At 52.7% G+C, this 26,416-nt stretch overlaps 1 protein-coding gene across 1 annotated transcript in view; it reads left to right on the top strand.

Annotated features, from left to right (window-relative positions):
• LOC140727366 (acid-sensing ion channel 4-A-like) overlaps positions 1-20,823 on the top strand; it is a 347,956-nt gene extending 327,133 nt beyond the window's left edge. Inside the window, exons 5-10 of the mRNA XM_073044642.1 lie at positions 4,720-4,776; positions 7,571-7,724; positions 8,895-8,986; positions 14,465-14,544; positions 17,624-17,725; positions 20,084-20,823. Of these exons, the coding sequence (XP_072900743.1) occupies positions 4,720-4,776; positions 7,571-7,724; positions 8,895-8,986; positions 14,465-14,544; positions 17,624-17,725; positions 20,084-20,191 (593 nt within the window). The 3' untranslated portion in view covers positions 20,192-20,823. The remainder of the gene's footprint in view (positions 1-4,719; positions 4,777-7,570; positions 7,725-8,894; positions 8,987-14,464; positions 14,545-17,623; positions 17,726-20,083) is intronic.
• Positions 20,824-26,416: the final 5,593 nt, after the last annotated feature.

Here is a 26,416-nt window from a genome sequence, read left to right as displayed (position 1 = left end):
GGAGTGTCAGTGTCGGATGGTGCACATGCCAGGTGAGACGGGTTGTGTATGTGTGTCTCTGGGGGTTTGTCAGTGTCGGATGGTGCACATGCCAGGTGAGACGGGTTGTGTATGCGTGTCTCTGGGGGAGTGTCAGTGTCGGATGGTGCACATGCCAGGTGAGACGGGTTGTATATGCGTGTCTCGGGGGGAGTGTCAGTGTCGGATGGTGCACATGCCAGGTGAGACGGGTTGTGTATGCGTGTCTCTGGGGGAGTGTCAGTGTCGGATGGTGCACATGCCAGGTGAGACGGGTTGTGTATGCGTGTCTCTGGGGGAGTGTCAGTGTCGGATGGTGCACATGCCAGGTGAGACGGGTTGTGTATGCGTGTCTCTGGGGGAGTGTCAGTGTCGGATGGTGCACATGCCAGGTGAGACAGGTTGTGTATGCGTGTCTCTGGGGGTTTGTCAGTGTCGGATGGTGCACATGCCAGGTGAGACGGGTTGTGTATGCGTGTCTCTGGGGGAGTGTCAGTGTCGGATGGTGCACATGCCAGGTGAGACGGGTTGTGTATGCGTGTCTCTGGGGGAGTGTCAGTGTCGGATGGTGCACATGCCAGGTGAGACGGGTTGTGTATGCGTGTCTCTGGGGGTTTGTCAGTGTCGGATGGTGCACATGCCAGGTGAGACGGATTGTGTATGTGTGTCTCTGGGGGTTTGTCAGTGTCGGATGGTGCACATGCCAGGTGAGACGGGTTGTGTATGTGTGTCTCTGCGGGAGTGTCAGTGTCGGATGGTGCACATGCCAGGTGAGACGGGTTGTGTATGCGTGTCTCTGGGGGTTTGTCAGTGTCGGATGGTGCACATGCCAGGTGAGACGGGTTGTGTATGCGTGTCTCGGGGGGAGTGTCAGTGTCGGATGGTGCACATGCCAGGTGAGACGGGTTGTGTATGTGTGTCTCGGGGGGAGTGTCAGTGTCGGATGGTGCACATGCCAGGTGAGACGGATTGTGTATGTGTGTCTCTGGGGGTTTGTCAGTGTCGGATGGTGCACATGCCAGGTGAGACGGGTTGTGTATGCGTGTCTCGGGGGGAGTGTCAGTGTCGGATGGTGCACATGCCAGGTGAGACGGGTTGTGTATGCGTGTCTCGGGGGGAGTGTCAGTGTCGGATGGTGCACATGCCAGGTGAGACGGGTTGTGTATGTGTGTCTCTGGGGGTTTGTCAGTGTCGGATGGTGCACATGCCAGGTGAGACGGGTTGTGTATGCGTGTCTCTGGGGGGAGTGTCAGTGTCGGATGGTACACATGCCAGGTGAGACGGGTTGTGTATGCGTGTCTCTGGGGGAGTGTCAGTGTCGGATGGTGCACATGCCAGGTGAGACGGGTTGTGTATGCGTGTCTCGGGGGGAGTGTCAGTGTCGGATGGTACACATGCCAGGTGAGACGGGTTGTGTATGTGTGTCTCTGGGGGTTTGTCAGTGTCGGATGGTGCACATGCCAGGTGAGACGGGTTGTGTATGCGTGTCTCGGGGGGAGTGTCAGTGTCGGATGGTGCACATGCCAGGTGAGACGGGTTGTGTATGTGTGTCTCGGGGGGAGTGTCAGTGTCGGATGGTGCACATGCCAGGTGAGACGGGTTGTGTATGTGTGTCTCGGGGGGAGTGTCAGTGTCGGATGGTGCACATGCCAGGTGAGACGGGTTGTGTATGTGTGTCTCGGGGGGAGTGTCAGTGTCGGATGGTGCACATGCCAGGTGAGACGGGTTGTGTATGTGTGTCTCGGGGGGAGTGTCAGTGTCGGATGGTGCACATGCCAGGTGAGACGGGTTGTGTATGCGTGTCTCGGGGGGAGTGTCAGTGTCGGATGGTGCACATGCCAGGTGAGACGGGTTGTGTATGCGTGTCTCTGGGGGAGTGTCAGTGTCGGATGGTGCACATGCCAGGTGAGACGGGTTGTGTATGCGTGTCTCGGGGGGTTTGTCAGTGTCGGATGGTGCACATGCCAGGTGAGACGGGTTGTGTATGCGTGTCTCTGGGGGAGTGTCAGTGTTGGATGGTGCACATGCCAGGTGAGACGGGTTGTGTATGCGTGTCTCTGGGGGTTTGTCAGTGTCGGATGGTGCACATGCCAGGTGAGACGAGTTGTGTATGTGTGTCTCTGGGGGTTTGTCAGTGTCGGATGGTGCACATGCCAGGTGAGACGGGTTGTGTATGCGTGTCTCGGGGGGAGTGTCAGTGTCGGATGGTGCACATGCCAGGTGAGACGGGTTGTGTATGCGTGTCTCTGGGGGTTTGTCAGTGTCGGATGGTGCACATGCCAAGTGAGACGGGTTGTGTATGCGTGTCTCGGGGGGAGTGTCAGTGTCGGATGGTGCACATGCCAGGTGAGACGGGTTGTGTATGCGTGTCTCGGGGGGAGTGTCAGTGTCGGATGGTGCACATGCCAGGTGAGACGGGTTGTGTATGCGTGTCTCGGGGGGAGTGTCAGTGTCGGATGGTGCACATGCCAGGTGAGACGGGTTGTGTATGCGTGTCTCTGGGGGGAGTGTCAGTGTCGGATGGTGCACATGCCAGGTGAGACGGGTTGTGTATGCGTGTCTCTGGGGGGAGTGTCAGTGTCGGATGGTGCACATGCCAGGTGAGACGGGTTGTGTATGCGTGTCTCTGGGGGTTTGTCAGTGTCGGATGGTGCACATGCCAGGTGAGACGGGTTGTGTATGTGTGTCTCGGGGGGAGTGTCAGTGTCGGATGGTGCACATGCCAGGTGAGACGGGTTGTGTATGCGTGTCTCGGGGGGAGTGTCAGTGTCGGATGGTGCACATGCCAGGTGAGACGGGTTGTGTATGTGTGTCTCTGGGGGAGTGTCAGTGTCGGATGGTGCACATGCCAGGTGAGACGGGTTGTGTATGCGTGTCTCGGGGGGAGTGTCAGTGTCGGATGGTGCACATGCCAGGTGAGACGGGTTGTGTATGCGTGTCTCGGGGGGAGTGTCAGTGTCGGATGGTGCACATGCCAGGTGAGACGGGTTGTGTATGCGTGTCTCTGGGGGTTTGTCAGTGTCGGATGGTGCACATGCCAGGTGAGACGGGTTGTGTATGCGTGTCTCGGGGGGAGTGTCAGTGTCGGATGGTGCACATGCCAGGTGAGACGGGTTGTGTATGCGTGTCTCGGGGGGTTTGTCAGTGTCGGATGGTGCACATGCCAGGTGAGACGGGTTGTGTATGCGTGTCTCGGGGGGTTTGTCAGTGTCGGATGGTGCACATGCCAGGTGAGACGGGTTGTGTATGCGTGTCTCTGGGGGAGTGTCAGTGTTGGATGGTGCACATGCCAGGTGAGACGGGTTGTGTATGCGTGTCTCGGGGGGGAGGTGCTTGGAAGATTTGCACTGGGAGGGGTGAGTCATAGAGCAATAGGCGCTTTGGCCCATCAGTCCATGCTGACTATGGTTCTCACCCATCTTGTCCCAATTTCTTGCATTCAGCCCTAATCCCTTCAAGCCCCGACTCTCCATGCACCATGCAAATGCTTCTTACCAGATACTACTGTAACTGCCTCAACCACTTCCTCTGGCAGCTCGTTCCACTCACTCACCCCGCTCTGTGTGAAAAAGTTGTCTCTCAGCTCCCTTTTAAATCTTCCCCCTCTCACCTTAAATCTGTGGCCTGTAGGTTTGGACTCTCCTACCCTGGGGGTAAAAGCTGTTGTGATCCACCTTATCGACGCTCCTCATAATTCTGAAAACTTTCATAAGGTCACTCCTCACTCTCCTACGTTCCAAGAAATAAAGACCTCGCTGAGCCAACCTCACCCTAAAACGCAGACTTTAGACCTGGCGGCATCCTTGTAAATCTTCCCTGCACTCTCTACTTGAAGCACGGCTTGTCCTAGAACGGTGATCGAAAACAATACACAGAACTCCAACTGCGACCTCACCGACAGCTTACACAACTGCAATATGATGTATAATGTCCCAGCTCCTACAGGCTTAACGACACCTCTCCCCACAACCACTCCACTATCTGCTCTGCCCATCCCCCTGTAACCTCCACAGGGCAGCACTACAAACCGTCCCACAAGGATATTAGCCTCCTCAAGTTCTAGCCTCTACCCTTCCTTGCCAAAGCCTCAAAGTCTGCACTCTGACGCTGGCTCACTCCCAGAATGGCCACTCTGCTTAAACCTAACCTCTGCTTATTGGCTGTTGCCACCTAATTACCTCTCCTCTACCCACACAACGATAAAAGAGAACTTAACAAACCTCACCATAGCTTCCACCTCTTCTCACCAAAAGCCCGTTAAGCCAAACCCTCAGCTCCCCACTCAAACACTGGCCCACTCCCACAGTGGCCGCTCAGCTTGACCCTAGCCTCTTTATTATTGGCTACTGCCAATTAACCAATTATCACCTAACATTTCACAGTTGTGCCTCATTTATGGTCCTGTCGGCTGGAAAAGAAGAGGGTTCCAAAACTCACCTTTTTGCATGTCTCCTCGCCTCGATCCGAGGTTCCAGGAGAGGTTGGTGGCATGTCTGCTGTCAGCCTGAGCCAGCGATATGACCACGCTCCCCCCCCGAGGGGCAGCAATTCCCTCCCTGACTGAACGGCGGCTCGGATGTCCACAATTCACAGGGAGTGGGCACTGAGTCCGAGATGCAGGTGGTGGTGGGGGGGTGTTTGTGGGTGGGGACTGGTTGTGCTCTGGTTGCTGCCAGCTAACGCTGTATTTCTCTTCGCCAGGGACGGAGCCGATCTGTACCCCGGAGGAGTATATGGAGTGTGCCGACAGAGCCTTGGGTGAGGCCCCACCCTGTGCTGACCGCCAGCCTGCTCGGTCAGACATGGAGCACAGTATCGGCACCAGTCCTGGCTGGCTGCCTGCGTCTCGTTCCCCGCCAGTTGATAGCTCCTCGTGCCCCTCCATATTTCCCTTCTCTCCACCTCCTCTTAAACTATATCCTGCATCCTGATTGAGGGTCTGAGCCAAAGCATCACCTGTTTATTCCTTTCCATGGATGCTACAGAGTTCCAGCGTTTTGCATGCGTTACTCTGAATATTCAGTATCTGTAGAATCTTTGGTATTTATCCGGTGACCTGCCCTCCACACCCTCTGAGGGAGAGAACTCCACCCTCTGAGGAAAGGAATTTCTCCCTATTCCAGTCCTGAGAGACTTACCCCATACCCCAGCGCCTCCACCCAGGGGCAACACCCCCCGGTGGTCTGTACATTTCTGTGAGATGCCAGCTCATGCTGCAGGTGTCAGTGAGTAAATCCCCAGTCGCCCCAGGCCCTTCCTCACACACATCGCACCCTCCCAAGCAGTCAGTGACAGAACCAGAGGTTCAGGCCCTCAGCCCACACAGGCCCAATCCCCGCTCCTCCTTCCACCCTCCCGCCTCACTGTCATGGGTCCAGCTCACAGCCGGTTATGGCGTTGTCCACCTCCTGGGTCAAGGTGTTCGCTGTATCCTGGCACATGAGACAGTAATAAACCAATTCCACTGTTTGTTAAAGGTGGTGCTGCCTCCGATCACCTGCATTTACCGTCTCACCTCCGGCAGCAAGCTGTGGGATTCCAATTCCATTCCAATCCTCGTGCGGGATGGATTTATGGTAGAAAAATGGAGGGGCTATGTGGGAGGGAAGGGTCAGGTTGACCTTGGGGTAGGTTAAAGCATAGGTTCAACATTGCGGGCTGAAGGGCCTGTACTGTGCTGTACTGATCATAATTAAGTGGCCACTAGTGTACGTTTGTGGTTTCTGCTGCTGTAGCCCATCCCCTTCCAGGCTCGGCCTGTTACGCACTCAGAGATGTTTCTCTGTTGTAACCTGTGGTTATTTGAGTCACTGTCACCTTCCTGTCAGCTTGAACCAGTCTGGCCATTCTCCTCTGACCCCTCTCATTAACGAGGTGTTTTCATCCACAGAAACACTGGATGTTTGTTTCTCACACCATTCTCTGTAAACTTTAGAGACTGCCGTGCGTAAAATTCCTAGGAGATCAGCAGTTTGTGACACACTCATACCACCCTGTCTGGCACCAACAATCATTCCACCGTCAAAGTCATTTAAGATCGCATTTCTTCCCCATTCTGATGTTTGGCCTGAACAACAACTGAACCTCTTGACCATGTCTGCATGCTTTTATGCACTGAGTTGCTGCCACACGATTGGCTGATTGGATATGCACATTAACGAGCAGGTTTACCTAATGAAGTGGCCGCTAACTGTATGCTCTATGTTTAATTAATTATTCATTACTGTTGACATTCGTCAACTGGGGATGTTCTCGTTGAGAATAGTCGGGTGAGCAGAAACTGGAATTGGAATGGGTTTTATATTGTCACAAATACCGAGATACAGCGAGAAGTGTTTTGCATATCATGCAACAAGATCAGTTTGTTACACCGTACACTGAGGTAGTACTCCATAACAGAGTGCTGGATAAAGTGAACGGCTATAGCCAGAGTGCAGTACAGGTTGACGAGAAAGGACTAGATCGATCGAGAGGTTAGGAATCCATCTTATCGTTCTAGATGAAGTACGGTGGATGTCAGAGGTAGGTTTTTCTTACACAGACGGGGGGGGGGGGGTGTGGAATGTGCTGCCAGGGGCAGTGGTAGAGGCCGATACCTTAGGCACATGGATGATAGAAAGATGGAGAGCTATGTAGGGGGGAATGTTCTTTAGTCTTATTACAACACAGTAAATGCTTTCCTTGAGCCTGGTGGTAAATGGGAGAAGAGAGAACATCCCGGCTGGGAGGGATGGGTCCTTGTCCCCTTGACTTGAGGCTGGCTTCCTAGCTGAGAAGATGTCTCCTTGAACTGCAGCCATTATCCTGGTTGAGACACTCCCACAGTGCCGTTGGGCTGGGGGGTGGTTGTAGGAGCTCGGTGGTCACTTCAAGGGCAGTTGGGGGTCTGGAATACAAGTTAAGAAGGTTCATGTGGTGTTGGCCTTCCTTAGTCAGGGAACCGGGTTCAAGAGCCGTGAGGTAATGCTGCAGTTCTACAAAACCCTGGTTAACCCAAATGGAGCATTGCGTTCATTTCAGGTTGCCCCGTTAGGAAGGATGGGAAGCTTTAGAGAGGATGCAGAGATCTACCAGGACGCTGCCTGGATTAGAGAGCGTGTCTTATGAGGATTGGCTCAGTGAGCCAGAGCTTTCCTCCTTGGAGCAAAGGAGGATGAGACGTGACTCAAATGATGAGATGTGTGTAGAGAGGGCAAGCAGAAGCACTTCCCAGGGCAGAAGTGGCTAGTACAAGGGGGCATAGTTTTAAGGTGAATTGAAGGAAGTATGGGGTGGGATATCAAAGGTAGGAGAGGGGTGGGTGCATGGAGGTAAATTGGAGGTAGTGGGAGGTAAATTGGAGGTATGAGATAGGCACATGGATGATAGAAAAATGGAGGGATATGTGGGAGGGAAGGGTTAGATTGATTTTCGAGTCGTTTAGAAGGTCAGCACAACATCATGGGCCAAAAGGCCTGTACTGTGCTGCTGTGCTTGACTGGGGAGGAGCTGGGTGTTGAATGAGTAGCAGGGACTTGGCAAAAGTCTGACCACTTTGTTATCCACTGCCCAGATAACCTCATCACCATGGCCAACTTCAGCTGCGAGTGTGAGACGCCGTGCCACGTTACACGGTACAACAAAGAGCTGTCCATGGTGAAAATCCCTCGGCGAGGGTCCTCCAAGTTCCTCGCCAAGAGGTTCAACACCTCCGAGCAGAACATCAAGTACGTATTCCGGGGGGTCGGAGCATCCCCCCATGGCCCCGGTCTGCTCCAAACACTCCACTGGTCAGGCAGCTTCTGCCAAGGGAGAGACCGGGATAGCACTTTCATCAGGACTGGGGAAGTTGGAGAGAGGGTGAGGGGGGATGGACAACGATCTCTGATGCGGTGAGGCCAAGGTCATTGATGGGAAGGCTACAAAGGGTTGGTGTTTGTGGTGGGGCGGGCAGAAGTCACTTCCTGGGCTGGTGGGTGCAGGATGGAGTCTAGGGTGGAGTGTCATTGGGTGGGAACAGCATTGAGCATCAGAGTCTGGTGTGGGGAATCAGTGTCTGGGGTGGGGAATCAGTGTCTGGTGTGGGGAATCAGAGTCTGGTGTGGGGAATCAGTGTCTGGTGTGGGGAATCAGTGTCTGGGGTGGGGAATCAGAGTCTGGTGTGGGGAATCAGTGTCTGGGGTGGGGGAATCAGAGTCTGGTGTGGGGAATCAGTGTCTGGTGTGGGGAATCAGAGTCTGGTGTGGGGAATCAGAGTCTGGGGTGGGGAATCAGAGTCTGGTGTGGGGAATCAGTGTCTGGTGTGGGGAATCAGTATCTTGGGTTGGGGGTCAATGGGGCGGAGAATCAGTGTCTGGTGTGGGGAATCAGAGTCTGGTGTGGGGAATCAGTGTCTGGGGTGGGGAATCAGAGTCTGGTGTGGGGAATCAGTGTCTGGGGTGGGGAATCAGTGTCTGGTGTGGGGAATCAGAGTCTGGGGTGGGGAATCAGTATCTTGGGTTGGGGGTCAATGGGGCGGGGAATCAGTGTCTGGGGTGGGGAATCAGAGTCTGGGGCGGGGAATCAGAGTCTGGGGCGGGGAATCAGTATCTTGGGTTGGGGGTCAATGGGGCGGGGGGGTGGTGTGGGTTGGTGCCTGTGCTGATGGGTTCGAGTCGGTGTCTGGGTCGCGCGGACTGCTCTGGTAGTGGGGCTCTTTAGTCTGGCACAGGGTGGCAGAGTGGGGAAAGTTTGAGGCTCTCCTACTCAGAGGTGACCGTCCCCACACCGCCAGGAGGTGGAAGGGTTTCACAGATCTTCACCGGCACCCCCGGTGAGGGTCAGGAGGCGGTAGGTGGGGAGAGAGGGTGGAGCTGTGATTGGAGACTGTATTTCTGTTCTTCCTGTCCCTGTTACAGGGAGAACTACCTAGTGCTTGACATCTACTTTGAGGCACTGAATTATGAAACCATTGAACAGAAGAAAGCCTACGATGTGGCGGGATTACTGGGTGAGTGCAGGGGTATTTCAGGGCCCGGGGCATCTGGGTGAAGGTGTCAAGGATGTGGGGCGACAGGCTGAAGGGGTCATGAGTGAGGGGGTGACACCTTCAGCCTGAGGGGTGTTTGATGGCTCTGGGCCTGTACTCACTGGAGTTTAGAAGAACGAGGGAAGACCTCATTGAAACATATTGAATATTGAAAGGCCCAGACAGAGTGAATGTGGAGAGGATATTCTCTATAGTGGGGGAGTCTAGGACCAGAGGGCACAGCCTCAGAATAGAAGGACATCCTTTCAGAACGGACACAAGGAGCAATTCCTTTAGCCAGACGTGGAATTCATTCCTACGGACAGCTGTGGAGACCAAGTCATTGAGTATATTTAAAGTTGATAGGTTCCTGATCAGTCAGGGTGTCAGTGGTTACTGGGAGAAGGCAGGAGAGTGGGGTTGAGAGGGATAATATATCAGACTTGATGGAATGGCGGAGTAGACTCGATGGGCCAAATGGCCTAATTCTGCTCCAATGTCCCATAGTCTTATCAACAGGCTGAAAGGTGGGGAGGTGACAGGGTGCAGGGGTCATGGGTGAGCAGTAGGGGATGAGGGGTGATGTGTGGGCTACAAACAGGGCTCAGGACTGGGGTGGGTGAGGTTGCCCCAGGAGACACCCGGGGGCTTAATGTACAGAACATCAGTTTATCATCATCACATGTAGTGAGATTCCGTGAAAAGCTTCTGTCTGCGTTCATTCCATACATGTTACATCAAGGTCGTAAACGTAAACAGAATATTCATTTATTTGTTAGAGATACAGCATAGAACAGGCCCTTCAAGCCACACCACACAGCAACCCATTCATCCCTAGGCTAATCATAGGTCAATTTACAATGACTAATTAACCTACTAACCGGTCCGTCTTCGGACCGTGGTAGGAAACCCCTGCGGTCACAGGGAGAATATACAAATTTGTTTGCAGAGGAAACCGGAATTGAACTCTGAACTCCGACACCCCGAGCCACAATAGTGCTGCACTAACCCCTACGTTACCGTGGCATCCCATGGGTACTGCGTTAGAGAGAAAATGCAGCGAGATCCATAACGGGGTAGACTGGGAGATCGTGTACGTTGTGAGTGTACGAGAGGCCCATTCTTATCACAGTGGGATCGAAGCTGTCCTTCAGCCTGGTGCTCCGTGATTTCAGGCTTTTGTTTGTATCTTCTGACGGATGGGAGGGGCGAGAAGAGAGAATGTCCGGGGTGGGAGGGGTGTTTGATGATGCCGGCTGCTTTACTGAGGCAGCAAGAAATGTAGACACGGAGGGGAGGCTGGTTTCTGTGATGTGTCCACAACTCTCTGCAGTTTGGCATCTGCTCCAGCTGCGACATGCATAACAGTTGGCTAAAGGAAAAGGCCAGCACTGTGAATGACAGGCAGGGAATGTATCTAAGGTTCCTTCAGGTTGCCATAGCTGGTGTGGGGGGGGGGGCAGAGGCGGGGGTAAGCTATGGAAAACTGCCAATGGCGTGCATCTCAAATAGCCTCTGACAACCAAGTGCAGCTCCTGACATTCACATGTGGCTTAGCTACTAAGCCTGGCGGAACCAATTTTACGACAGGAGAAGGGGCACAGGCTGGTTACTGGTGCCTTAAAACCAGTTGCTCCCCACAGACGGGGCTCGCCAGCCGTGGTTGACGGCTCATCTAGAAGTAAAACTGACCTCAGACCTCCCACTGCCCTGCAGTTAAACCCTCTTCGGGAGTAAACCCAGAGGAGAACTCCAGAGCTGCAGTCCTACCGTGTGTTCAAGGCTGGCTGACAACTCCTGCGATGCTGCCTGCTGGTGTCAAACTGCCGTTCCCCTGGGGGGGGGGCTACTACTTTTTTTTATTAAGTGCGATCGTGAACAACAGCCAGATCAGAAATGCTGATCAAGTCAACTAGTTCCCAAAGAGAACTCTGATAGGCCAGTCAGATGGTTCACTGCTGCTCAGTGATAGAACACAAAAAAAATCATACGTACAATTAAGAAACATTAAAACAATAGTAGAAATACTGGAGTCATGATGAAGTCTGCTGGAGAGAGACATTTATACACCTGCAGTCCTCCATAATTCAGAGAGATTGAAGGATAAGGTTACAGGGTGACAAAACGTGACAGGAACACTTGGAACTAAAAACTAATCCTTACCGGGAGCAACAGCTTGCTCTCCATATCGTCCTGTGCTGGCTTGTGTACTGACCTGGGTGTCGACCTAGACTACAGCTCAGTGTTCAACACAATCGTACCCTGAGTTCTAATCCCAAACTCCCGAATCTGGGCTTTTATACCACCCGTCAGGCATCTCCTCCTCGCAGACAATCAACTCAAGGATGCATGCGTAGCCCTCTACTCTCTCAGCACCGATGATTGAGAGGCTGGGCACAGCACAAACAGCATCTACAAATTTGCCGACGGTTGGCAGAATTTCAGATGGTAATGAGGCGGCGTACAGGAGTGAGATAGATCAGCTGGTGTCACAGCAACAACCTGGCGCTCAGTGCCAGTAAGGCCAAGGAATTTGTGGTGGACTTCAGGAAGGCAAAGTCTCATCGAGGCATCAGCAGTGTGTGATTTCATTCCTGGGTGTCAACATCCCTGAGGATCTGTCCTGAGCCAAACATATTGATACAATTACCAAGGAGGCATGACAACAGCTGTACTTCATTAGCAGCTTGAGGAGACCTGGTACGTCATCAAAGACACTCGCAAACTTCTACAGATGTACAGCGGAGAGCATTGAAACTGGTTGCATGGTATGGAGGGGCCAGCAAGCAGGATCGGATCAACACGTACAAACAAGCTGGATGAACGCGGCAGGTCGGGCAGCATCCGTGGAAATGAGGCAGGATCGGAAAAAGCTGCAGAACGTTGTAAACCCAGTCAGCTCCATCAGGGGTAGCGGCCTCCCCGGCATCCAGGTCACACTTCACAATGCAATGCCTCAAGAAGGTAGCATCCATCATTAAGGACCCCCATTCTCAGGACATTCCCTCTTCAAGGAGGTGGTACAGGAGCCGGAAGACACACTCGACGTTTCTAGAAAAACGCCTTCCCCTCCACTGTCAGATTTCTGAATGGACAATGAGTCCACAAACACCACCTCAGCTTTGTTTTCCTCTCTTTTTGCACTACTTATTTAATTTATTTTTATGTATTTCTTATTGTAATTTATAGTTTTCATTATGTATTGCAATGTTCTGCTGCCACAGAACAACAAATTTCAAGACACATAGCACGCCGCTGATATTAGCCCTGATTCTGATTATCAATGCTTGACCCCTCCAACAGAGGGCCATGAAAATCCAATCGGTTCTCGGTTTTTACCGAGGTTTGGTGAAGAGCTTCTGTCTGTATTACAACCAGCAGATCATTCCATACATGCTTCATCAGGACAGTAAAAGTAGACAGTCAGAGTAGAGAGGAAATGCAGTGCAGGTCAGCAACAAGGTGCGAGATCCTGTACATTGGAGATCGTGTACGTTGTGAGTGTACGAGAGGCCCATTCTTATCACAGTGGGATCGAAGCTGTCCTTCAGCCTGGTGCTCCGTGATTTCAGGCTTTTGTATTTTCTGACGGATGGGAGGGGCGAGAATGTCCGGGGTGGGAGGGGTGTTTGATGATGCTGGCTGCTTTACTGAGGCAGCAAGAAATGTAGACACGGAGGGGAGGCTGGTTTCTGTGATGTGTCCACAACTCTCTGCAGTTTCTTGTGGTCTTGGGCATCTGCTCCAGCTGCGACATGCATAACAGTTGGCAAGATTAATCGACCAGCGTTGTGTATAACAGACTGGGAACGTGTGTAAGTGTTTGATGAGTGATGTGTGACCGGTACTGTATATAACCGGTGTGATGTATAGAATTGGGAAAATATATAACCATCAGGTAATTCCCTGGCTGATGATTCAGCGAGCCCGAAATTATCAGCGGTTTATACCCCAGAGCTGTTTATGCACAGTGTAGGTGAGTATAGAGAGACAGACAGGGAGGGGGAGGGGTAGAATATAACTAACAGTTTACAACAGTTTTTTCCCCCACTGAAGCTGGGTGAAACTAGAACAAGAGGTCATGGATTAAGGGTGAAAGGTGGAATGGTTAAGGGGAACCGGAGGGAGAGATTCTTTAGTCAGAGGGTGGAACGAGCTGCCAGCAGATGTGGGCTCGATTGCAACATTTAGGAGAAGTTTGGATAGGTACGTGGGTGGGATGCGTATGGAGGGCTATGGTCCTGGTGCAGGTTAAAGGGAATAGGCGGGTTTGCAGATCAGCATGGACTAAATGGGCTGAAGGGCCTTTTTTTTGCACTTTAGTGCTCTATGACTCTAATAAGTAGAAGCACAAAGGTGTGAACTGCGGAATTAGGTACAAACAGCTGGTGAAATCTTGCAAAGTAATGCCTGTGAGATCATACATAGACAGCAAGTGTGAAACTATGTGTAAGACCATTAGAGATAGGAGCAGAATTAGGCCATTTGGCCCATCGAGTCTGCTGCACCATTCTATCGTGGCTGATTTATTATCCCTCTCAACCCCGTTCTCCTGCCTTCTCCACATTAACCATTGTCACCTTGACTAATCACAAACTTATCAACCTCCTTGCTTTAGGCATATCCAAATGACCTGGCCTCCACAGCCATCTGTGGCAATGAATTCCACAGATTCATTACCCTCTGGCCAAAGAAATTCCTCCTCAAGTTTGTTCTAAAGGGGTGTCCCTCTATTCTGAGGCTGTGCCCTGTGATCAGAAACTCACCCACTATTGGAAACATCCCCTCCACATCTGCTGTCTAGGCCTTTCAATATCAAACAGGCTTCAGTGAGATCCCCCTCATTCTTCTAAACTCCAGTGAGTATAGGCCCAGAGTCATCAAGTGCTCCTGATACATTAACCCTTTCATTCCTGTGATCATTCTCATGATTCTTCCCTGGACCCTCTCCCACGCCAGCACGTCGTTTCTTAAATATGGGCCCAAACTGCTCTCAGGACTGCAAGTGTGGTCTGACATGAGCCAGTGTGCAGGAAGAGTGAACCAAAGGGTGTGCACAAAGAGCAGACACAGCAAAGGGTGTGAGATTGTGTGAATATCAAGAGAAGGGCTGTGTAAAACCACGTGAGACTAGCGAGGGATGAGAAGTGAGTAACCACAAGATTCTGCAGAAATCCAAGGCATTAACTGCTGCAGGAGCTCAGGTCAGGCAGCATCTATGGAGGGGAATAAACAGTTGATGTTTTTGGTCAAGACCACTGATTTTCAGTCCTGATGTAGGGTCTCTGCCCAAAACTTTGACTATTTATTCCCCTCCATAGACCTGCTGAGTTCCTCCCATGTTTTGTGTGTAAACAGTGTGACTGAGCCTTTGTGTAGGCAAGCGTGGTCTTGTATGTGACGGGGGGGTGTGTGCTTGGGCTTTGCTCATATAACCCCTCCCCTCTCCCTATTCCCTAGGAGACATTGGAGGCCACATGGGGCTCTTTATTGGAGCGAGTATCCTGACCATCCTGGAAATCATCGATTACCTGTATGAGGTGAGTACACCCTGCCTCTCAGAGATCTGTGCTCGGAGACCAGAGGGAAGCAACTGATGGCCTATCCCGTGTCCTGGGATCTGTGCTTGGATCTGATCTGTGATAAGTACACACCAGTAAACTTAAATAAAAGCATAAGCCAGAAAAATGAAGAAATGATCACTATTCAAGGAAAGGTTAACCAGTGGAAGAGCGTGAGCCTCCATGGAAGACATCCCCACGGTCTGAGCAGACTAGATATCGACAAGGAACACCTGGCTCAGAGTTGGAGACCTCTTCCCAGAAACAGAAGGATTTCTTGCGGCAATACGGGACCAGGTGGTTACCACAAAAAATATCGAAAATACAAGACCAACAAATTCAAGACGATAAATGCAGAAGATGCGAGGAGAAACCAGAGGCAATCCGACACATCACAGGATCCTGTAGCAATTTAACTCAGTCTGATTACCTACACAGGCACGATCAAATGACAAACACCATTCACCAAAATCTTGCTTTAAAATGAAAACTCATAAAAGAAATCATACCTCACTATAAATACAAGCCTGATCTAGTTTTAGAGTCAGAATCCCACAAATTATATTATGACCGATCCGTTATTACAGATAGAACCATCTATAATAACTGGATATAATATTACAGGATAAACAAACACGAACTTATTTAATAAATGCAGCCATTCCAAACACACATAATTTACAGAAATCAATAAGTGTACAACACCAGAAATATGCTGAATTAAAAGAGGAGATTGAAACACTTTGGAACATAACATAGTTTACATTGTCCTGATACTAATATCTACAACTGGGGTCATCCCAAAGTCACTTCACTATTACATTAAACGATTAGGCCTACACAGAAAAATATATGTAAATCTCCAGAAAGCCAGAATACTAAATGCCACCAGAATAGTCCAAAAGTTCCTAGCAACTGAGAAATGAGTGTATACAGCAGGTCAGGCAGCATCCGTTGAAAAGAGCAGTCAACGTTTTGGGCCGAGACCCTTCGTCAGGACAGAAGGAGGGGGCAGGGGCCCCATAAAGAAGGTTGGGGGAGGGTGGGAAACCAATCAGAGGAAAGATCGAGGGGTGGGGGAGGGGATAGGCAGGAGAGGTGAAGAAGGAATGTAAGGGGAAAGCATTATGGGTAGTAGAAGAAGGCAGAATCATGAGAGAGGTGATAGGCAACTAGAAGAGGAGGCAGAGTGAAAGTGAGATGGGGGAAGGGAGAGGGAGGGAATTATCGGAAGTTGGAGAATTCGATGTTCATACCAAGGGGCTGGAGACTACCCAGACAGTATATGAGATATTGCTCCTTCAACCTGAGTTTGGCCTCATCATGGCAGTAGAGGAGGCCATGTATGGACATATCCGAATGGGAATGTGAAGCAGAGTTGAAGTGGACGGCAACCAGGAGATCCTGTCTGTTGTGGCGGACGGAGCGGAGGTGCTCGACGAAGTGGTCCCCCTACACCTCCCCTCTTACCACCATTCAGGGACCCAAACTCTCCTTCCAGGTGAGGCAACACTTCACTTGTGAGTCTGTTGGGGTAATCTATTGCATCTGGTGCTCCCGGTGCGGCCTCCTCTACATCGGCGAGACCCAACGCAGATTGGGGGACCACTTCGTCAAGCACCTACGCTCCGTCCACCACAACAGACAGGATCTCCTGGCTGCCACCCACTTCAACTCTGCTTCACATTCCCATTCGGGTATGTCCAAACATGGCCTCCTCTACTGCCATGATGAGGCCAAACTCAGGGTGGAGGAGCAATATCTCATCTACCGTCTGGGTAGTCTCCAGACCCTTGGCATGAACATCAAATTCTCCAACTTCCGGTAATTCACTCCCTCTCCCTTCCCCCATCCCAGTTTCACTCTGCCTCCTCCTCCAGCTGCCTATGTCATGATTCTGCCTTCTTCTACTACCCATAGTGCTTTCCCCTTACATTCCTTCTTCAGCTTCCCTGCCTATCCCCTCCCTGGTTCCCCTCCCCCATCCCTTGATCTTTCCTCTGATTGGTTTTTCACCCTGCCCCCTCCTTCTTCAGTCCTGACGAAGGGTCTCGGCCCGAAACATTGACTGCTCGTTTCCACGGATGCTGCCCGACCTGCTGAGTTCCTCCAGCTTGTTTGTACGTGTTGATTTGACCACAGCATCTGCAGTGTACTTTGTTGAGAAATGAGCGTGCTTGGCTTTACCGCACCTTAGGTTTTCTCAGCTTGAGCTGAGATAAAATAAAAATAATCATACTAAATAAACAAGCAATAAATATCGAGAACGGGAGATGAAGAGTCCTTGAAAGTGAGTCCATAGGTTTTGGGAACAGTTCAGTGGTGGAGCAAGTGAAGTTATCCCCTCTGGTTCAACAGCCTGATGATCGAGGAGTAACTGTTCCTGAACCTGGTGGTGTGAGTCCCGAGGCTCCTGTACCTCGTTCCTAAAGGCAGCAGTGAGAAGAGGGCACGGCCTGGGCAGTGGGGGTCCCTGATGGTGGATGCTGCTTTCCTGCGGCAGCAGTCCTTGTAGATGTGCTCAGTGGTGGGGAGGGCTGTGCCCATGATGGACTGGACTGTATCCACTACTTTTTGTAGACAGCCCAGGCAGACTGCACTGGAGAGGGTTCAGAGGATTTTGGCTGGGACGGAGCATTCGGTCACGAGCTTGGCCTGTTCTCCCTGAAGCGAAGGAGGTCGAGGGTTGGGATGGGGGAAAGAACGGACAGGAGCGTACAAAATCATGAGGGCTGGGGCAGGGTAGAAATGAGGAAAAGAGAGAAATCATCCTCTACAACAGTCATGCCTGCAGCTGGAGGGCAGAGGTTCTGGGTGAGAGGTAGTGATTCAAAGGGGATGGGTAAAGAATTTTATGACCTCAAAGTGAACCTGGAATTTTTTTTTAAACGGACCCTGTCCTATTACCAGAGGGGCAGGGGCAGGGAGAGGAGAAGGGGACTGATGGGTAGGAGAGGAAGAGACAGGAAGAAGGGTGGGCAATTGAGGAGGAAGGAGAGGAGATGGTTGGGACCCTGGAAATCTCTTAGCACTAACTGACTCGCATCTTACCCTGCAGCTATTGCGTATCCGTCTGCAGCGAGTTCTGCGGCCACAGCCTGCGCCCGTAAATAAACCGCAGGACACCATTGCGACCCTGGGCTTGGATGATGTCAAACTCGTGAGTAATCGCAAGACCTGGGTTAATCAGAACAGGACGTCTCACCACCTGCCCCGTGGTGTGATGCTCCCTCGGTACCACCCCTCTCACATTTAGGATAAGTTGTCCGGGTGGAACTCAGGATGAGCTGGGATTCACACAGTCTCTCCCTGCCTCTGGGTCTTATAGGCCTTTATAAGACATTGGTCAGACTGCACTTGGAGTATTAAGAGCAGTTCTTATCTAAAAAAGGACATGCTAGTATTGGAAAGGGTCCAGAGGAGGTTCACGTGAATGATCCCAGGAATGAAAGAGTTAACATATGAAGCATGTTTAATGGCTCTGGGCCTGTACTCACTGGAGTTTAGTAGAAGGGTTGGGGGGTGGGGGGATCTCCTTGAAACATATCCAATAATGAAAGGCCTAGATAGAGTAGATGTGGAGAGCTGGTTCCTAGTCTGGGGCCAGAGAGCACAACCTCAGAACAGAGGGACATCCCTTTAGAACAGAAATGAGGAGGAATTTCTTTAGCCAGAGAGTGGTGAATCTGTGGAATTCATTGCCACAAATGGCTGTGGAGGCCAAGACATTAGATATATTTAAAACGGGGGTGATAGGTTGTTGATTAGTGAGGGGTGTCAAAGTTTACAGGGAGAAGGCAGGAGAATGGGGTTGAGAGGGACAATAAATCAGCCATGATGCAATGGCAGATAAACTCGATGGCCAAATGGCCTCTGTAATTTTAAACATGATATTCTGAAAATGCTGCAGATCCAGAGCACACACAAAATGCTGGAGGAACTCAACCGGCCGGACAGCTTCTATGGAGATGAATTACAGCTGACATTTCTTCAGGGCTGGGACGGAAGGGGGAAGATGCCATCATGAAAAGGTGGGAGGAGGGAAAGGAGGATGTGGGAGGTGAAGCCAGGTGGGTGGGAAAGGTCAAGGGCTGGAGAGGAAGGAATCTGATAGGAGAGGAGAGTGGACCGTGTGGGAAAAGGAAGAAGCAGGGATGCCAGGGCAGAAGATAGGCAGATGAGGTGAAAAGGTAAGAGGCCAAAGTTGAAAGCAGGAAGGAGAGGGAAGGAGGGGGGAAAGGTCACCAGAAGGAGAAATGGAGGCTCATACCACTAGATTGGAGGCTTGCTAGAGAGATTATGAGGTGTTGCTCAGAGTGGCAAAAGAGGAGGCCATGGATCAACACGGCAGAATGGGGATGGCTGGCCACCAGGAAATTCCACATTTGTCAATGGGGGGGGGGGGGGGGGAGGTCAGCAAAGCGGATGCCCTCAATTTACGTCAGGACTCACCAGTGCAGAGGAGGCCGTATCAGGAGCACCAGATACCCTGACAGATTCACAGGTTGCCTCACCTTGAAGGACTGTTTGAGGCCCTGAGTGGAGGTGAGGGAGGAGTGGAAGGGGCAGGTAGAGCATTTCTGTTGCTTGCAGGGGTATGTGCCAGGACGGAGATTAGTGGGGAGGGACAAATGGACAAGGGGATCCTCGAGGGAGCAATCCTGTAGAAAGCAGAGTGGGGGGGGGGGGGCGGGGGTAAAGATGTTTTTGGTGGTTGGACTCTGTTGATGATGGCAGAGGTTGTGGAGATGATGTGTTGGGTATGGAGGCTCATGGGGTGGTAAGCGAGGACAAGAGGAACCCTATCCCTGTTAAAGTGACGGGAAGTTGGGATAAGCCAACCTTTTGGGAAATGGAGGAGATGCGAGTGATGGTGGAGGAAGGGATACCCCTTTCTTTGAATAAGGAGGGCACCTCTGATGTCCCTGAAAGGAGAGTCTCATCTTGTAAACAGATGTGGTGGAGATGAAGGAACTAAGAGAAGGGAATGGAAACAGGGCGGGAAGACGTGTTGTCAAGCCAGCCATTGGAATGGGTAGGTTTATAAAAGATGTTGGTAGATAGTTTGTCTCCAGAGATAGAGACAGAGAGATTGAGAAAGGGGGAGGGTGAATTTAAGGGTAGGGTGGAAGTTAGAGGCAACCCCTTCCCTCTTCTTCTATTCCCACTCTGGCCTCTTACCCATTCACCTCCCCTGCCTATCAGCTACCCCTGGTGACCCTCCTCCTTCCCTTTCTCCCACAGTCCACTCCCCTCTCCCATCAGATCCCTTCCTCTCCAACCCTTGAGCTTTCCCACCCACCTGGCTTCACCTATCACCTTCTATCTATCCTCCTTCCCCTCTCCCCACCTTTGTATTCTGGCATCTTCCCCCTTCCTGTCCAGTCCTGACGAAGGGTCTCGGCCCGAAACATCAACAGTTTATTCACTTCCACTGCCCGCCCTGCTGAGCTCCTCCAGCACGTCTTGTGTGCTGTCATAACCAAATACTGATCCTATGTCTTATGTCTCTCCACAGGCTACCTGTGAGTCGACCAGATGCCCCCAGGAGGGTCGGTTGCTCCCTCCCACCCTTCGCTCACACTCCCCACAGCACCGACTACCATTTCACGACTTTGCTTGTTGATTTTGTGGCCAGAATTCGTGAGCTGGCCCTTCCTCACTGCCCCCACTGTCCCTCCTCCTTCCCCTCACGGACTGCTCCGGTTCTCATCACCCCTCCCTCATTACTCCCTCCTCCCCTTACTCATTACTCGCCTCACTGTCCCTACCCACACAACCCCCTCCCTCACTGACTACCCCTTCCAGCTTCCTCACTCCCTCATTACCTCCACCTTCTCGATCCTCCTCATTGTCCATCCTCAGTACCCATTCCACACTTCTCCCTCTCCCTCACCATCCCCCTCTCTCCTCTCCACTCCCTCCAGTTCCTGTTAATCTATCCCTTCCAGACCCTTAAACCGCACCCCCTCACACAAAAGATCCACGCAGCTTCTCCCTCCATCCCACCAACCTCAACGTTTTCCCCGTAAACCACCTGCTGTGGTAACTGTCACCATTCGACACCAACCAACCCCCTGCCCAGCTCTTCCCCCACCCTTCTCCCTCCCCCCCCCGGCTAGGAGAGGTTCGTTTGCCCCAGGGCGGGGCAGAGTCTGTCCGTGACCAATCACTCCACATTGTTTGGCTGTCCAATGTGGCCGGGGTGTTAGTGGAGTCACAAACAACTCTTCCCCCCCCCCCAGTCACCCCCATCACTTCAACACCAGCTTCAGCCAACCAACTCCCCCCCCCCACCGTCACCACTCAGAATCTGACCCTCGAGTTTCTCCTGGGCAGATCCCACTTGTACAAGCTAAACCTTTCCATCTTGCCGCCTGTTCCCACCTCCCCCCCCGTCCCACTCCACACCCTCACACTGTCCAGCCATCGAGGATTTGGGGCCGGTGTCCCAGCTCGGCCCAGGGGTCACCAGCACTGTCCCCTCCCAGCTGCGCAGCCATGCAGTGGGTGAGATGCTCCCGTGCACACACAGCCTTCGTTACCGCTCAGCTGGAACTTCCTTTTATATAAAGTTGACATTACTAAAAGTGCCACAGTTTTCAGGTCCTGTAAAGAATTCCTGCTCAGAGCAATGGTCGGTCTATGCCGCTGTGAAAAACGTTAGAGGGAGCATTGGTTGGCAGTGACCCACCAGTGTCCATACCTGCCTTCCCCAAATTCCAGTCTCCTCCCTCCCTCCCTCCCTCAGACTGTTGCTCTGTCTCTGTCCCCTCCCTCAATGCATCTCTCTGCCTCTGTCCCCTCCATCCCTTCCTCACCTCATCTCCCTGTCTCCACTCTATTCCTCGCACCCGCACTCTCCCAAGCCAGGATCCATCAGACTGGCACTGGGAATGTGGCAGGTTTGTCTGGCAGTGATGTTGGGGGCCGGGGCCTGTCAGAGTCACGCTGGAACCTGCTGGTGGCGTTGGACCGCGGCCGCCTCCCTGCTGGACTTTCCTGCAAAGAGCCAGTTAGCTGGGGTTTTGCAGACACGTGCCGGGAGTCCTGACCAGACTGCAGTCCACTCTACTCAGATGCTGGCCGGCCGGCTGTGCACGGATCCTTCGCTGCATTCCTCTGCGGTGTTACTGTGAGGACAGCTCTGCTCCAGCACGCCCGCCAAACTCCGCCAGGCCCGTAACACGTGGAGCACCGGGCTTACACCCAGCACGTGTCTGTGTGGGAGTGTCCTCTGCCTGTTCTGTAACTCCTAGGTGTCACTGTCTGAGCTTTTACACCCTACGTGTGTGTACCTACACCTCACTGTGCATCTCCCTGTGTGTGTACCCACATCCCTCCATGTGCCTCCCTCTGCCTGTGTACCTATACTCGTGTGCGTACTTCCCTCCGCTGGATCGTGTACTTGTATACCAGCATCCGTTTGTGTACCGACACCCCTCCATCGGCCTGTACCTGCCTCCTGTCTCTGTACCAACACGTCTTCGTGTATGTGCACCTCCCTCTGACTGTGTATCTAGACACCCACGTCTGTGCACCTGTACCCATGTACCTCCCACTGCCTGTGAACCTACAACCTCCACCGGTCTGTATACCTACACCCGTCTGTGAGTACCTACACCCCTCTCTGTACCTCCCTCCACCTGTCCGTATACCTACACCCCTCTCTGTACCTCCCTCCACCTGTCCGTATACCTACACCCCTCTCTGTAACTCCCTCCACCTGTCTGTATACCTACACCCCTCTCTGCACCTCCCTCCACCTGTCCGTATACCTACACCACTCCGTCTGTCTCTGTACCTACACCACTCTCTGTACCTCCCTCCACCTGTCCGTATACCTACACCCCTCTCTGTACCTCCCTCCACCTGTCCTTATACCAACACCCCTCTCTGTACCTCCCTCCACCTGTCCTTATACCAACACCCCTCTCTGTAACTCCCTCCACCTGTCTGTATACCTACACCCCTCTCTGTACCTCCCTCCACCTGTCCTTATACCAACACCCCTCTCTGTACCTCCCTCCACCTGTCCTTATACCAACACCCCTCTCTGTACCTCCCTCCACCTGTCCTTATACCAACACCCCTCCATCTGTCACTGTACCTACTCCCCTCTCTGTACCTCCCTCCACCTGTCCGTATACTTACTCCCCTCCATCTGTCTCTGTACCTACACCCCTCTCTGTACCTCCCTCCACCTGTCTGTATACCTACACCCCTCTCTGTACCTCCCTCCACCTGTCTGTATACCTACTCCCCTCTCTGTACCTCCCTCCACCTGTCCGTATACTTACTCCCCTCCATCTGTCTCTGTACCTACACCCCTCTCTGTACCTCCCTCCACCTGTCTGTATACCTACACCCCTCTCTGTACCTCCCTCCACCTGTCTGTATACCAACACCCCTCTCTGTAACTCCCTCCACCTGTCTGTATACCAACACCCCTCTCTGTACCTCCCTCCACCTGTCCTTATACCAACACCCCTCCATCTGTCACTGTACCTACTCCCCTCTCTGTACCTCCCTCCACCTGTCCGTATACTTACTCCCCTCCATCTGTCTCTGTACCTCCCTCCACCTGTCCTTATACCAACACTCCTCTCTGTACCTCCCTCCACCTGTCCGTATACCTACACCCCTCTCTGTACCTCCCTCCACCTGTCCGTATACCTACTCCCCTCCATCTGTCTCTGTACCTCCCTCCACCTGTCCGTATACCTACACCCCTCTCTGTACCTCCCTCCACCTGTCTGTATACCTACTCCCCTCCGTCTGTCTCTGCGCCTACACCCCTCTCTGTACCTCCCTCCACCTGTCCGTATACCTACACCCCTCTCTGTACCTCCCTCCACCTGTCCGTATACCTACTCCCCTCCGTCTGTCTCTGTACCTACACCCCTCTCTGTACCTCCCTCCACCTGTCCGTATACCTACACCCCTCTCTGTACCTCCCTCCACCTGTCCGTATACCTACACCCCTCCGTCTGTCTCTGTGCCTACACCTCTCTCTGTACCTCCCTCCACCTGTCCATATACCTACACCCCTTTCTGTACCTCCCTCCACCTGTCCGTATACCTACACCCCTCTCTGTACCTCCCTCCGCCTGTCCTTATACCAACACCCCTCTTTGTACCTCCCTCCACCTGTCTGTGTACCTACACCTCTCTCTGTACCTCCCTCCACCTGTCCATATACCTACACCCCTTTCTGTACCTCCCTCCACCTGTCCGTATACCTACACCCCTCCGTCTGTCTCTGTGCCTACACCTCTCTCTGTACCTCCCTCCACCTGTCCATATACCTACACCCCTTTCTGTACCTCCCTCCACCTGTCCGTATACCTACACCCCTCTCTGTACCTCCCTCCGCCTGTCCTTATACCAACACCCCTCTTTGTACCTCCCTCCACCTGTCTGTGTACCTACACCTCTCTCTGTACCTCCCTCCACCTGTCCATATACCTACACCCCTTTCTGTACCTCCCTCCACCTGTCCGTATACCTACACCCCTCTCTGTACCTCCCTCCGCCTGTCCTTATACCAACACCCCTCTCTGTACCTCCCTCCACCTGTCTGTGTACCTACACCCCTCTCTGTACCTCCCTCCACCTGTCCTTATACCAACACCCCTCTGTACCTCCTTCCACCTGTCCTTATACCTACACCCCTCTCTGTACCTCCCTCCACCTGTCCTTATACCAACACCCCTCTCTGTACCTCCCTCCACCTGTCCTTATACCAACAAACCTCTCTGTACCTCCCTCCACCTGTCGGTATACCTACACCCCTCTCTGTACCTCCCTCCACCTGTCTGTATACCTACACCCCTCTCTATAACTCCCTCCACCTGTCTGTATACCTACACCCCTCTCTGTACTACCCTCCACCTGTCCTTATACCAACACCCCTCTCTGTACCTCCCTCCACTTGCCTGTATACCTACACCCCTCCATCTGTCACTGTACCTACTCCCCTCTCTGTACCTCCCTCCACCTGTCCGTATACCTACTCCCCTCCATCTGTCTCTGTACCTACTCCCCTCTCTGTACCTCCCTCCACCTGTCCTTATACCAACACTCCTCTCTGTACCTCCCTCCACCTGTCCGTATACCTACACCCCTCTCTGTACCTCCCTCCACCTGTCCGTATACCTACTCCCCTCCATCTGTCTCTGTACCTCCCTCCACCTGTCCGTATACCTACACCCCTCTCTGTACCTCCCTCCACCTGTCTGTATACCTACACCCCGCTCTGTACCTCCCTCCACCTGTCCGTATACCTACACCCCTCCGTCTCTCTGCGCCTACACCCCTCTCTGTACCTCCCTCCACCTGTCCGTATACCTACTCCCCTCCGTTTGTCTCTGTGCCTACACCCCTCTCTGTACCTCCCTCCACCTGTCCGTATACCTACACCCCTCTGTCTGTCTCTGTACCTCCCTCCACGTCCTTATACCAACACCCTCTCTGTACCTCCCTCCACCTGTCCGTATACCTACACCCCTCTCTGTACCTCCCTCCACCTGTCCGTATACCTACACCCCTCTCTGTACCTCCCTCCACCTGTCCTTATACCTACACCCCTGTCTCTCTCTGTACCAACACCCCTCTCTGTACCTCCCTCCACCTGTCCGTATAACTACACCCCTCCGTCTGTCTCTGTACCTCCCTCCACCTGTCCGTATACCTACACCCCTCTGTACCTCCCTCCACATGTCTGTATACCTACACCCCTCTCTGTACCTGCCTCCACCTGTCCATATACCTACTCCCCTCCGTGTCTCTGTGCCTACACCCCTCTCTGTACCTCACTCCGTCTGTCTCTTTACCTCCCTCCACCTGTCCGTATACCTACAGCCCTCCGTTTGTCTCTGTACCTACACCCCTCTCTGTACCTCCCTCCACCTGTCCGTATACCTGCACCCCTCCGTCTGTCTCTGTACCTACACCCCTCTCTGTACCTCCCTCCACGTCCTTATACCAACACCCTCTCTGTACCTCCCTCCACCTGTCCGTATACCTACACCCCTCTCTGTACCTCCCTCCACCTGTCCGTATACCTACACCCCTCTCTGTACCTCCCGCCACCTGTCCGTATACCTACACCCCTCCGTCTGTCTCTGTACCTACACCCCTCTCTGTACCTCCCTCCACCTGTCCGTATACCTACACCCCTCCGTCTGTCTCTGTACCTCCCTCCACCTGTCCGTATACCTACACCCCTCTGTACCTCCCTCCACCTGTCTGTATACCTACACCCCTCTCTGTACCTGCCTCCACCTGTCCGTATACCTACTCCCCTCCGTGTCTCTGTGCCTACACCCCTCTCTGTACCTCACTCCGTCTGTCTCTGTACCTCCCTCCACCTGTCCGTATACCTACACCCCTCCGTTTGTCTCTGTACCTACACCCCTCTCTATACCTCCCTCCACCTGTCCGTATACCTACTCCCCTCCTTCTGTCTCTGTACCTACTCCCCTCTCTGTACCTCCCTCCACCTGTCTGCATACCTGCACCCGTCTGTGTACCTACACCCCTCTCTGTACCTCCCTCCATCTGTCTGTATACCTACACCCGTCTGTGTGTACCTACACCCCTCTCTGTACCTCCCTCCATCTGTCTGTATACCTACACCCGTCTGTGTGTACCTACACCCCTCTCTGTACCTCCCTCCGTCTATCTCTGTACCTACACCCTTTTCTGTACCTCCCTCCATCTGTCTGTATACCTACACCCCTCTCTGTACCTCCCTCCGTCTGTCTCTGTACCTACACCCCTCTCTGTACCTCCCTCCGTCTCTGTACCTACACCCTTTTCTGTACCTCCCTCCACCTGTCCGTATACC

Source organism: Hemitrygon akajei, chromosome 5, assembly GCF_048418815.1.
Source record: "Hemitrygon akajei chromosome 5, sHemAka1.3, whole genome shotgun sequence".
Classification (NCBI taxonomy): Eukaryota; Metazoa; Chordata; class Chondrichthyes; order Myliobatiformes; family Dasyatidae; genus Hemitrygon; species Hemitrygon akajei.
This window is presented reverse-complemented; position numbering and strand designations above follow the sequence as displayed.